Here is a 14,563-nt window from a genome sequence, read left to right as displayed (position 1 = left end):
AAGCCAAGGCATGTATCACAATGACTTTTAGTTTCTGAGGTGCCAAGCTGACAAAAATGGCAGCCATCTTCGAATTATCTTTAATTTTGGCACGGCATTGCAGCTCGCTGAAGTACCACGCCTTAGGTACCTCGTAAAGCACTCCAATCGACTCATGCGTCTGCAACCCAATTCGTCCTGAAGAAGAACAAAGTGTTTTACTTCGAATTTTCAATGGTTTTTTTTTCATGATTGAGCACTGAATGGTCAATGATGTTTTGAGGATGTTTTCCCTAAAGCTACACTTGTAACAGAAGTGCAGTTCCATTGGTTATACTGTAGTTCCTCTTTGTATCTGCTATTATAAAGAGGAGGTCCCAACCGCTCAATCGCGATGTGCGAATATGCAGCCCCTAACCGTACAATTTTACAAATACATCCGATGTCCCAACCGTACACGGTCGGAAGTTACAGAATGTCCAAAACGCACAAATAGAAATCTATGTCAACTCTTTGAAATGCATATATCTGCTTGTGTATATGCCATTCTGCAACCTGTATAAATCAGTTGTAATCTTAAAAGGCACCTTAACCTATATCACAAGTACTCAGAATTAGTTTTTTGAGTAAATTTAAACTAGTTTTTGTCTTTTTTTTTCTGTTTTTTTTTTCTCTCTTTCTGTTTTGTTTAATTTTCAATATACATATATACACTAACCAGTTATAGTACGCATTTAGTAAAGGGTAATACATTATCAAATATTTACAATGTTTTGTAATGTTTTATCAGATTAACATGCTTTTTTTGTGAAAGAAATATTGGTTGTCTTCGGGCAGCTCTTTCAGTAGATAATGTTCGGTCGATGTATACACTGTAAAAATAGATAATTGTATTTCAATAATAATATAACTAAAATAAAAAGTAAGTAATTTCATTTATATTCCATAATGTACTTACATAGTAAAGTGTAGTATACAGCACGTCTGTATCTTCTCTGTCTGTTTGTGGCATGTATTCTTCGTTTATAAGTTGATGTGTTGGTTTTTTCTTTTCTGGTGATAGCAATGTTTTCCAATAGTTGTTCAACTGTAGGTAAGGGTGTATGCATCTCGTGTATTAATGTATGTTGGTCGCTGTTGAAGAGAATGTCGTCTATGCATATGTCTGATATGGGATGTTCATGGTTTTAAAAAATATGAAATGATTAGATTTCACGTTATTTTACATCGTAGTATTCTTTCAAGAAATAAACACGTAGTTGCTATAGTGCGAAATATATCTAATTTATAAACAATAATATAAAATGAAAGTACTTACGTTGTGTAAAAAGTAGGAGCGTGGTGCGAACAAAAAAAGGTGCTATCAACTTATGGTAGAAGTGGCATGTGCTGTGTTTCGATTGGTAACAAAAACTATAATTTGTAGTTTATTTTATTTGAGCAATATATTTTCTTATTTGGAATGTAATAACTATTTATTACGAAAAGAGAAGTTTTGAAAGTAATAAAAAAAATAAAAAACGATAAAACAAATTAACAAGTGCTCCCCCGTGTTGTTGTGTGGTTAAAGTTGTGGTTCGCGTAATTTCAAAAACTATAATTTATATATTTTTTTTATTTGGGGCAATATATTTTTTAATTTGTAGTGTATTAGTTATTTATTTGCGAAAAAAGAGAAGTTTTGAAAGTAATGAATTTAAAAAAAAGGGTAAAACAGAAATTAATAAGTGGTTACCTGTGTTGTGGGGATTTACCATGGACTAGCGAACAAATATGGCTCCTGACATTTACAAGTATGTAGATTTAAAAAGAATGTTTGCGAGTGTTATTTATCAGTCATACAGGTACAAACGTATTTTAAGTTATTAGCAGATAATTAATACTCGTAAGCAGCACAAACTAATAGGTGTTAATAAGAGTTCCAGTGTTGTAGTGTGTGCTACATGCCGTAGCATAGCGAACCAATATGGCGGCATGCCGTCAAGCATTTACAAGTAATGTTGATTTAAAAGGATTGTTTCTGAGTGTTGTTTATCACTCCTATGAATACTAATATATTTAGAAATGTTATTAACTAATTAATAGTTGTAATTCTCAATAAATAATATGCATTTTGTGAAAAGTAACTAATATTCACTCGTACCATGTGTATTGAGTCAACTTTTTCAAAAAGAGTAACGTCCCTTTAACCGTAAGCTTATGGTTCGGGGCAAACGTTTTTAATAGTCGAATTGCTATCTATAGTTTGAATAATTAATTTAGATTGTGGTTCGATTCGTGTTATTATATTTAAAACTAAACTATCTTTACTATAATAATAGCGAAAGTAAGAATTATGTAATGAATAATTGCACGCTATGAAAACAGACATTCGTATTTTGCCCGGTGTACAACTTTCCACTTCCTGGTTACCATCCATCATGGCTGTTCTGCGCGTGATAAAAACTTCATACTGTTGTTTAGATCTGATCCTTGCAATATGAGAAAGATGCCAAGTTCTTCCTGTGCATATACAACATACATTGAGGCACGTCCTTAAACCTCACAATCTGATGATTGTGTGTTAAAAAATATAGAAAGGCCTAATATTTCGTTAAAAATCGTAAAAGTGAACATGATTTTTTTTTTTGTCGGAAACAAAAAATTGTAATAGAAAACAAATTGTTGAAAAAACTAAATATTTCATATGAAAAATGTCAAAACAGCATGGTGATTATAGCGTCTTCTAACGGCTTGTTAGACTTTAAAATAGCCACCGTAACACTACACTGAACTATACACAGCGTCACCAACACAATTGACAAATATTTTACATAAATGTAACAGAAGTCCGACTTGCTCCTGTTGCGTAATCATTTATGGGCTTACACATACTTTTCAAGGTAAAGTGTGGTTAAGTAATCAGTATTGCGTATCCAAAGACGAAAGCTATAACAGACATAATACCTAACCGTAATTAAGTTGACAGTGTGAAGAATTTATGAACGTCTGGTGTATCGTTGTCCACACTCGTATGTCCTCTTTAAGTAGGTCAAGCTAGCTACCGCTGACCTGTAGCGTGAAATTGACCGACCCTTACAGCCATGTTGAAAGGTTTGCTAAAGTCATTATGAAACTAGGGCTAGAAGCACATATGTAAACGCTTTTGTCGGTTAGTTTGTTTCGTGATATACACCTGTGTAAGCTTACAAAAGGTAAGTTTAGTGTTGATGTATACTACATAATGTATTTGATTTAAGGTATTTCATCCAGGCTTATATATGTGCATAACATTTTTTAATGGGCTCATAATTTTTCATCGAAATTAAAAAGGATAGAAGCAGTGTGGTTACCTACCATTAAGAACAATATGGACTTGTTTTTGGTTGCGAAGTACCTTGTACATGTAGGTCCCTGCAGGTTGGGCGTAAGAATTGTACCTGCTGCCCCCATTGCATGATCGTAAGAGGCGACTAAATTTGGGATCTTATCTATTCTCTACTTTCTAAACAACTTTCTTCTTCCTAATTTCTCCCATGACAATGCCTCACTTTTGGCCTTTGGTTGAGCGTTCGCCCGAATGATGAAGGCTTCGGGTTCTGTCCCCTGGCCGAGACATACCAGTGTATTTAAAAATGGTAGTTTCTACTCCTGCTTAACGCTCAGCAATTTAGGAGTGGGACGACTGATTCGCCCGCCGCTGATTTGAAACAAATACGTGACAGATTGTATGATGTACCGTCTATGAAAAGATTATTCGATACAGTTTCTGTGCAATTCATATATGACTATTTACACTCTATTGATCTTTCCAATAAAATATGATATATTGTGCAGCAAATTATTTGATTTGATGTATTTCTTTAATCCTTTACATATCTAAGCTATTAAGTTTTGGTTTGATGTGTTTATTTTCGTGAATGTCTCTTTTTACAGTGTTGTTGGCCCTAAGTGACTCACATTGTTGATGGGCCGTTAAACAATACAAAAACAAAACAAAACATATATGTGTCGATTTAAGTCGTTTAAAAACATCAAAACACCAATTCTATTTTGGAAAGGTCAGCTTACACGTGTATATATGAAGATAGAATATAGAAACATACTTAAACAGTCAAGTTTATATGTTCAATCACGAAACCGTATACATTGTTAGCCATTTCTCAGTTTACACCAACCACGATTGTCATCTCCAAAGGTTCGTCAATCGTCCGCACAAATCAAATATACGCAAGCAATAATTGTCGAGATTTTTATCGTTGGCACACCTTGCGAACATCGCACGCCGAAAATCACGTAAGGTTGTGCGATCCCACAACTGTACAATATGGACCTCTTTTTGGTTGTAAAATACCTTCTGCATGTACTATCCATGTAGTCATTTTTATCGATAAAACTGTTTAGAAAATGCTTCAGATTTCTCTTATGATGGACATATCACAACTTATCACGAAGCCAACAAGACTGAGCGCATGAGTCGAGCCAGATTACATAGTTGCGAGAACCTGTTTTGCGTGCGTTTTCCACCTTCAGTCAGCCTTGTTTGCTATGTATTCGGTAGTGTCAACATTCTTGACATTAAAGCTTGTTTACATGTAACTCATCTGGTCCGAAGAACAAAGGTGAGTTTAAGCCCAATAGTGGCGTCCGTCTTCCGTCCGTTAACAGCCCCTGCTTGCAATTTAACCAAATTGGACTGGAAGGACAGGGTTTTTGAGTTGGGAATGATTTAGATCCCAACCAGACAACCATATATATACCTGGTATACCAATAAAGAGTATAATGAGACAAATACGAAGATGTTACCCTTGGTCTCAGGATCTGGCCACACCAAAGCGAACTTGATTTCTGGGCAACAACTTGGAAAAAATTTGAAATCCCCATTCTGTTACCATTTAGGATATGATGGCCCCATTGCAACATTCAGAATCCCTTTCTGTCTATTTTTCCTATCAACAATCATGCATTCATATGAATAGCTGTTGCGATGACGTTAAACCCCATACCCCACCCCACCCAAAAAGGGGACCCTAAACCAAATAACAATAAACCCAACTATTTTACTACGGCAATCGAGTTTCTTACTCAGTATTGTACTGTGTACTCAATCTGTAACACGTGTCTCGTAGGTAAACATACATATAGGCTATGCGTATTAGATCACCACGCTTTACGATTATGGAAAGCCGTAGTTGCCTAGTGTAGCTACAATACATGATGGGAAGGTGGAGTACTGTGAAGGTGTTTTTACCGAGGTGGCATTTTGAAATTGGCATATCGGACATGCCGCATCAGACACGTACGCCTACATTACACACATAGAGACACGTCTTTAAACGGTGGTAAGAAGGACGATTAACCCAACAAATCAAACCAAACCAATTTTGGATTTATTTCTGATTACGGAAATCAGTTTTAAGCATACGATCATCAGATATTATCGCTATTTTTCAGAAAGTATATATTTTTGTCCCCTTGGTCCTTAGTTGTGCAAATTGACTTTTGAGACTGATCGAAAAAACAAAAGGGCCGCCATGCGGCTATCTTGGATTTTCACATTTTAGTTTTGTTATCAGATGGAAGTAATGGACGTATTGTTTTCGAATTCCCTAATTATGAATGATTAATTTTGAGACTGTTCAAATACGCAAAGAAGGATGACGGGCGACTATTTTGATTTTTATAGTTTAAATTTGTTACTCTCCTCCTTAGAAAGATCTAGAGGGATCTTTCTGAAATTTCATACATAGGTATTTACTTTTACGTACGGGAGTGAATGGAAAAATGAAATGCCGACAGACATCCATCTTGGATTTTGACAGTTATGATTGGGGTCGCTATTTCACAGAAAATACAGGAAAAGTCTTTCTCAAATTCGATATATAGCTTTCCTTGGTCACTAATTGTGCATGCTCACTTTCGAGACTGACCGGGAAAACATTATGGCCAACAGAAGGCCATCTTGTATTTTAACATTAAAGGTTTTTGCAGCGGAACAGAGCTGAGTCGATCATCGATGATCAGGTTGCTTAATTGGTAGAGCGTCCGTCAAGAGTTCGGAGGTTCCTGTTTTGGCACCTCGGTCCGGCTCTGCAATTTTCCTTTTTTTGTGAACTATTGGTGCCTGTGACAAACCCTTGTATCAAATACTCGGAAGATCCCGGGTTCGAGCCCCGATCTGGCCGTGCATTTTCGTCTCCTTTCACAGTTTGATATCTGTTTTTCACAGAAAGTACTGGACAGATCTTTGATATGAAGGTTTGCCTTGGTATTTATTTCCAAAAAATATTATTGAAACATTAAAAAAATTGAAAATAAAATGGCCGACAGGTTGCCATCTTGGATTTTGACAGGTAACTTTTGTTATCTCAATTTCTTGAAACGTACTGGATGGATCTTTCTCTCAAATTTTACATGTATGTACCACTAGTTAAAAAAGAGAATTCATCCCTGATTGACAGCACTTCTAATGTTTAAGAATCGCAGTTTTTATCATTTTGTATTTAGTGATACAAGTCGTATACAATAACATAGTGGCAAATAACTTGACATTAAGAGTTTAGAGTTTGTACACGATTCCTGTTTAGGTTGTCCATCATGTGGAAATAAAGAGCGAAGATGATAAAATATCATCTTTTGTATATCTGATGAAGATCTTTTCGTAGTGGGCGCCAAGATCATTCTGGAATCTCTTGTATAACATTTGGTCGTCATTTCACAAGTTAAATGACCAAGTAGAATAATAAACTGTCGAAACATATATAGAAGTATCACCTCATACATATATAATGAAATGGTCATCGGATGGTCGGATATACTTCAATAACCACCTACATATTGTAAGCACTGACAAGATCAAAGAATATAATACACTTCAACATTATGCGCCGATCATCTCATATAATGAAATGACGAATACATGTACATTAAGCGGCCCCATTGGCATTAAGCCACAATGTGGCTTTAATTAATCGAATCCAATCCAGTTTTTAACACTCTGATAGATTACTAGTGGCATAAATAACTTATAAATGACAACCGTGATAATATATATATATTTATGTCCAATTTGTCGAATGTGATATGCATGTAATGTGTGGCTTTTACCTGAATAACCGACCACCTCGTATAGTCACGTAAGACAGCTACATGTATGACGCTCCATACATGTCACCTGTGTTGATGTACATGATACCTCAGTGAAGGCCGGTCAGAGTCGTTTCAAGGTAAATATTTCTCGCATTATATTGGTAAACATTGAATAATTCACATGGAAGTGTTTATATTCTAATGGCACTATTATACCGTGTAGCCCTGTTTTGTAACACTGCCGACATGTAGTACCAATACGAGCTACATGCTATGTACTGTTGTGTGTGATGTTTGTAATCTACTGTGACGTTATCTTCCTTAAGAGAGCGTCAGTAGTGTTGATAAGTACATGTAGGTCGTGAACTGTTTCTTGTGGTGGAATAGTAATAGTCTAACTTCCTAATACATATATACAACCATACAATACAATATACATAAAAATGATCGCGTCAGCTGGACGCTTTAAAAAACTATTTCAATGTTCAAAGACATATTATTTTCAAATTGATGAACAGTGCAACCCAAATTACTCGAACTCGCATACATTGTAACTAGAATACCCATTTTTCCTCGAATCGGTTGGTCCCAACCGTGTTCTTATATATTCTTTGTAAATTAACCTTGGGTTACTCGAACAGCCATTGCTCAAATACCTCGTATTTCAAAAACACTTATTTATCCCCGACCACTAAAAACCTTTTACATATCCATTCGTCGAACAGGTAGACACACCCGTGTGCACAGACTGCGGTCCATGCTAATTGTGTCCCTGTAGATCTTATCTGTTCTATCTTTATAAACAACTTTTTTTCTCCCTAATGTCTCCCTTAACAATGCCTCACTTTTGGCCTTTAGTTGAGCGTTCGCCCCTGCTTAACGCTCAGCAATTTAGGAGTGGGACGACTGGTTCGCCCGTTGTCAGTGTAATGTGACCGGATGGAGTGTCCTGCTGGGTGTCTTCGGCAGTATGTTTCAGTGAGGTCGCACTATAAAGTCGGCACCAGATCCGCGCTATCACAAGGAGACAAACACGAACATATCGCAGTCTCCCAAAACACACACGCATACACTACACGCATGCATCTTGCAGATAGGACGTTAAACAATATTAAGCCAAACCATGCTCATTGTGCTTATACAGGTGTCGGTCGGACGTCAGATAATTTGAAGATTAACGTCAGTACCGTTTCCCTGTTGTAGCTGCATGTCGGGGAGGCAATGTTAAGTGGGAATCACATAGCACATTCTCGGCCAACTTTAGATATACAAACTTGAATACGTCGTGATCGTCATTTTAAAATGATCGCAGAGTTCCTCTTGTTTTTATATTTAGTAAAATTAACCTAGCCGATTACAGTATGGCGGAATATGTCAAAACGACAAGTACGTTACACATGCAGTTTTTTTAGAATTTTATTACCTTTCTTAATAGACTACATGTTTTCATTGTTCAGCTATTTCATATCTTATAAGTGTTGTCTTCTTTATTAAACTTTTTTTTACTTTCATCATCTACTATCCGCGATATGAGCAGTGCTCCTTCTGTCCGTCGTCCCACATGATAACAAATGACGATGTCGGTCGAACCTCGGATTTGTCGAATATCATGCATTTCTCGAACTATTGAACTGGACCCCTCGAGTGCGCGTTAGTGCGATTTTACTGCATTATATGAACTCGATATATTTGTGTTCTTCCGAGAAGGTCGAAACAGCTGTATGATGTAGTGAAATTCATTGATATAATGCTACATTCACCTCTTTGTGTAGTACGTTCATCTCTTAACAGCTGAACCATTAGAAATCAATGACCATATAAGACATGTTCTTGTTTGCAATCGTATATTATTGTATCTGATTCATTTTTGTATTAGCTGTATTCCTTGACATGTGTCCGCCAGATGACCTTTTACCTTATTTGTCCTCAATAAGGAGTTCAATATAATCATGACGTATCATAATTCAAGCAGACAGTTGCATGACCTTACTTTTTGGTCTATAGCTCCCCTTCACCTGGATTGCCACACTTTGACGACCGCCCCGGGTGGGAAAACTACGGTCCAGACAAGTACAAAGGGGTTATGTTTACATGTATATGGGACCGTTTTCATATGTGTTTTAGTTTACATGTGTCGATTTGTGTTTTTTGTTACGGTACAGTTTCTCAACCCGACACGATTTCTCACCCAGGAGAGAAATCGTGTTAGGAGTAGGCATATTGCCCGTTGCCGTGAGTACGAACACTGGTTTAGATTTTGGAGGATTGTTGTATATTTAGGCTTGTTTATTTAGAAACAACTGCTCAAACTTAAACCTTTTCCAACTTCAAACTTGTTCGAACTTCAAATTTTAGCTCACCTGGTCCAAAGGACCATGGTGAGCGTATGCCATACTGCAGCGTCCGTCGTCCGTCCGTCCGTCAACTTTTCCTTTAAAATGCTACTAGTCCTGAACGACCCAGTAGATTTGGACTAAATTTTGCCTAGAGCATCCTTAGGCCAATGGGACTCAATTTTATAGTTTGGTGAGTGTGGCTCCCTGAGGGCAGAAAAGCGGGGCCCAATAGGGGAAATAGAGGTAAAACCTTTTAAATCCTTCTACCATACGGATTATTGGATTTCATCCCAATTTGGTCTGGAGCATCCTTTGGCCAAGAGCACAATTTTGTTAAATTGTTGGTTTAGACTTCCTGGGGCAGAGGGATAGGGCCCCATAGGGAAAATAGAGGTAACCCTTTAAAATCCTTCTTTTACCACAGGGATTTCGTCCCAATTTGGTCTGGAGCGTCCTTGGATAAAGGGGACTCAATCTCATTAAAATGGTGGGTTTGGACCCCCTGGGTTGAGAGGGGCGGGCTCCAATAGGGAAAATAGAAGTAAGACCTTTAAACCCATGCTTCTACGGAAGGGATAAGTTTTTTATTCTCATTTGATCTAGAGTATCCTTGGGCAAAAAGGACTTTATCTTGCATAAACGGTGGTTGTGGCCCCTTTGGGTGCAGAGAGGCGGGGCTAAAAAGGGAAATTTGAGGTTTAATTCTTTAAAATACTTCTTCTGTACCATTGGAGGGATTGTTTGTAATAAGAATAATTTCCCATTGTTTCTTCATTATCAAGGTGGGCGATACAGACCCTATGTGCCTCTTGTTTCATTTTATCTCAACAACTTTGACCTACAATTGCATACAAAGATATACAACATACACATAAAAGCATGCGTGATTGTATAGAGGGATACAAGTATAGAGGTAGTTGCATATAATACATGTACATGTAGTCACTAATGATTTTCGATGTTAAGTTCCCGAACAGATCTAAATCATGGCCTATCATTTCAAGCTATAACAGTTTCTGTTTCTGTGGTAAGCAATTGGCGGCCTCGTTTCAAGATAAATTAGTGGCAATCATTAATAAATCATTTTCATATTATATAGCTCTAACGGGCCAACGTAAATGTCTACCGGTTTGTCGCCTCACTGAATCTATGAGAACAAAATGCATTTGGTATAATTAAAAAAATAAGGTTCACTTTATCATAACAAAAAGTATTGGATTTTGTTTGCATCTGATTTGCAGTTAAGCATACCAGTGCATAAATAATTTAAAACATATGCACTTGAGTTTAAAAAGCTGGTGACCTTCAACAAGGTGACAGACATTACGACAGATATTACATTATATGATGCAAAATGCGTTTAACTTTCCGCAACACCTATCACAGTTTCAGTAATTTTTGAACACTGGTTTGTTTATATGCCCCTCTCGGATCTTGTTGTGGTCTTTTTATTTAGTTTCCAGTTACTTTATTTCATTGTTTATCAAATATTTTTACTCTCCTGCCTCGGAGTGTCTGTAATGCTATGCTGTGATATCGTACTTCAGTAGTCTATCAACTATTTGTATGTACCACCTGTGCCAAGTAGTCTTAATATTTGACAAGCAGATACCTTGAACGGTTGCGGAACACTTCTTACACGTTAAACGTTTCAAACAACATTATGTAACAAAAACACTTGTATATGCTATAAAGACCAGAAGTGCATTTATTTATATGGACAAAACCTTGCAAATTTAGTCCAATAGTCATAGCATAGAAACAAAAAGTCCTAACATTGTATATGTTTTAGGGGTTTAGATCGACTTTCGGTAAAAAGCATTGAGTTATATAATAATATTTGAATAAATAGATTGATAGATAAATCAATCAATAAATATAAGGCATGTTGTACATTGAACTACTACTCATTTGAAATCATGTCAGCTCAAATATTACATGTACACTTAGGCAAGTTTTAAGACACCACGGACAAAATACATCCCCAATTGAGAGTTGGGTGAGAAATCGTGTTGCGAACGCAGCACTTTTACCACGATGTCTCACCCGGGTGAGAAATCGTGTCTGGATTAGAAATCGTGCCGTAACAGTCGTTTAAACAACATCAAAACACTATTTCTAAATTGTAAGAAAATATAGAAAAGTCAGCTTCCACGTGAATATATGGAGCTAGAATATGAAATCATACTTAAACTATCAAGTTTATATTTTAAAACACGAAACGGTATATATTGTAAAGCTATTTACACCAACCACGATTGTCATCTCGCAACGTTCATTAATCGATCGCTAGCAATAACCGTCCAGATGTGTATCGTTCGCACACCGCCAATCGTGTACTTTCAGTTTCAGGCGGAGTCTCCCTAGCATCCGTCCTCATATGACCCTGGCTGTTGTCTCCCTAGCATCCGTCCTCATATGACCCTGGCTGTTGTCTCCCTAGCATCCGTCCTCATATGACCCTGGCTGTTGTCTCCCTAGCATCCGTCCTCATATGACCCTGGCTGTTGTCTCCCTAGCATCCGTCCTCATATGACCCTGGCTGTTGTCTCCCTAGCATCCGTCCTCATATGACCCTGGCTGTTGTCTCCCTAGCATCCGTCCTCATATGACCCTGGCTGTTGCCAGGACGCTAAACCCAAATCACAAGTGCATTAGTTTTACAATAATTTTTTAACTATTTTTTCAGGTGCGTGTCAGGACAATCGTGTGAAGGATGTCAAAATGTGTGACGATGTCCAAATATGTGATGGGAAATTTCTTGCGGAGATTTCCAGATATTCTTAGACAATCTGTGCAAACACGGTTAATATGTCGCAGCTACACTATATCATCACACGACAATATTCTCCAATCAAACTCAGAAGTTGATATAGGACGACCAACCGGATATCTCGGACGAGAAGCGAAACGGCAGATATCGGGAGCCGAAAGGTCGCTTCATATGTCAAAGTGTAAAAATACTATTTTAGAAAAATCATCGGAAGGTACTCTAGTAAACAGTCCTCATCCCAAACTTGAGATTCCTTCGAATTCCTTCGCAGAGTTTGTCTTCAACTGCTTGGACAGCCGCAAAGATGCAATAGCAACCGTAAGTATTTATCATATCGCTTGCCAATACAGTGTGTATTATACTAAAATATTTCAATACGAAAGAAATGAATAAAACTATTTTAGAACGGGAGATCTGTATGAATATATTGCTTGTTCGTGACTATTTAATTTATCAATAAAACAGCATTATATCATTTGCCAATATTGAACTAGAACGTTTTCAATACGCAAACAAATCGGGCAATTGTTTTATTTTAATTTTTCGTTGATGATATGTAAATGACGAAAGTATCATGCGAAAATAATGTATGTGTTGTTCATGAACTAAAATGTATAAAGGAAATAATAAAAGTATGCTTGCATGTAATTATTTTCTATCACATCAATAGAGACTAATAAATTATGTTCTTGTGTAATAAAACATCGAGAATAGATTTGCTGTATCGTAATGTTATCGTAATATTATCGTAATGTGTATCGTAATGTTATCGTAATGTGTATCGTAATGTGTATCGTAATGTTATCGTAATGTTATCGTAATGTTTATCGTAATGTGTATCGTAATGTGTATCGTTATGTGTATCGTAATGTGTATCGTTATGTGTATCGTAATGTTATCGTAACGTGTATCGTAATGTGTATTGTAATGTTGTTGTAATGTCTATCGTAATGTTATCGTAATGTTTATCGTAATGTGTATCGTAATGTGTACATCGTAATGTTATCGTAATGTGTATCGTAATATGTGTATCGTAATGTGTATTGTAATGTCTATCGTAATGTTATCGTAATGTGTATCGTAATGTGTATCGTAATGTTATCGTAATGTGTATCGTAATGTATAATGTAATGTGTATCGTAATGTTATCGTAATGTGTATCGTAATGTGTATGGTAAAAGGCGCCTAGGTCCCCTACAGGATCGGGGATTTTCCTCAGTTTTTTTTTTACCAAGGGGACATAGAAGATACCAACATTGATCTGCTGCCCCCATTACAATACTTCGGATTTTTTTCGTTTGCTTTCTTTGCTATCTTATTTTTTTTCTACATTCTGTTTTAGGCGGTGTCTCTAAAGACACCCATCCTCGTATTATCCTTGCTATTTCCGTGGCGTTAAACCCCATACAAACAATCAAAATCATCCGTTCGAGTTTTCATCTAGTGGAACCTTTTCTTATAAACGAAATTTCGTTCTAATTGCAACATTAGTTTGCTTAGAAATGGAATTCAAAAAATCAAGCTTATATGAATTTGTTTTCTATAGATGGTGCTCAGCTATGTACGTCATTCATATAATAATGAAAAATATAATTTAACTAGGAAGTATAGATTTTATCTCGTAGTGAAGAATTCATAATACGTGTGTGTGCATACCGAGGCGCATCCCTTGTGATATGTCACGAAGTAAGGACTTACCAAATTTGGTATGTGATACATCCCTTGCAGGTTCCGGTAAAGGGTAGACCCTCTCTGACAATATATACTGACTTAATTATAAATTGATCTGCTGTCCGAATTACAACATTTTGAAATACTTTTGTCCCCCCTCCCCCTTCCTACTCGCCTGGGGGCTGCCGTAGCTAAGTGGTTAAGGCGTCTGCCCTCTTCGATCACTAGCCCTCCAACTCTGGGTCACAGGTTCGAGGCCTACGTGGGGCAGTCGCCAGGTTCTGGCCGCAGGTCAGTGATGTTTTTACTTTGGGTACCCCGCCACCACAACCTTGCGCGTCTTTAAATGGCCATAGATGTGAATAGGTCGTAAAACAGAAACAAACCAAAAACATGTTCGCCAGTGTCCCATTAAGCACTCGTCCTCATATTAAACATGTCCTTATCTACTGTGTTGGAGACGTTTAACCTTTAACAAACTAAATGTATTGAGATGCGGAAGTAGTGAATACTAATATAGGTTACCGATATACATTTCACATTTGAGCTTAATCATTATAATAGTTTGTGTGGAAATAATTTCAGTACCTTTAATAAAAGGGACAACAAACGTCAAACAAATACACCAAGTAGTGGATTCTCCTGTTTTATTTATTCTTGGATTTCGACCTGCAATTGAGAATTAGTTATTTACAAGTTTCAATATTCTTTAATATCTTCATAAAACACAACTGT

At 36.9% G+C, this 14,563-nt stretch overlaps 1 protein-coding gene across 1 annotated transcript in view; it reads left to right on the top strand.

Annotated features, from left to right (window-relative positions):
* The first annotated feature begins 7,133 nt into the window (after positions 1–7,133).
* LOC110465708 (probable 4-coumarate--CoA ligase 5) overlaps positions 7,134–14,563 on the top strand; it is a 32,311-nt gene continuing 24,881 nt past the window's right edge. The window contains exons 1-2 of the mRNA XM_021521714.1: positions 7,134–7,185; positions 12,074–12,475. Of these exons, the coding sequence (XP_021377389.1) occupies positions 12,101–12,475 (375 nt within the window). The 5' untranslated portion in view covers positions 7,134–7,185; positions 12,074–12,100. The remainder of the gene's footprint in view (positions 7,186–12,073; positions 12,476–14,563) is intronic.

Source organism: Mizuhopecten yessoensis, unplaced genomic scaffold (genome assembly GCF_002113885.1).
Source record: "Mizuhopecten yessoensis strain PY_sf001 unplaced genomic scaffold, ASM211388v2 scaffold1595, whole genome shotgun sequence".
NCBI lineage: Eukaryota > Metazoa > Mollusca > Bivalvia > Pectinida > Pectinidae > Mizuhopecten > Mizuhopecten yessoensis.
The sequence above is the reverse complement of the archived record's forward strand: the minus strand, read 5'-3'. Positions and strand labels throughout refer to the sequence as shown.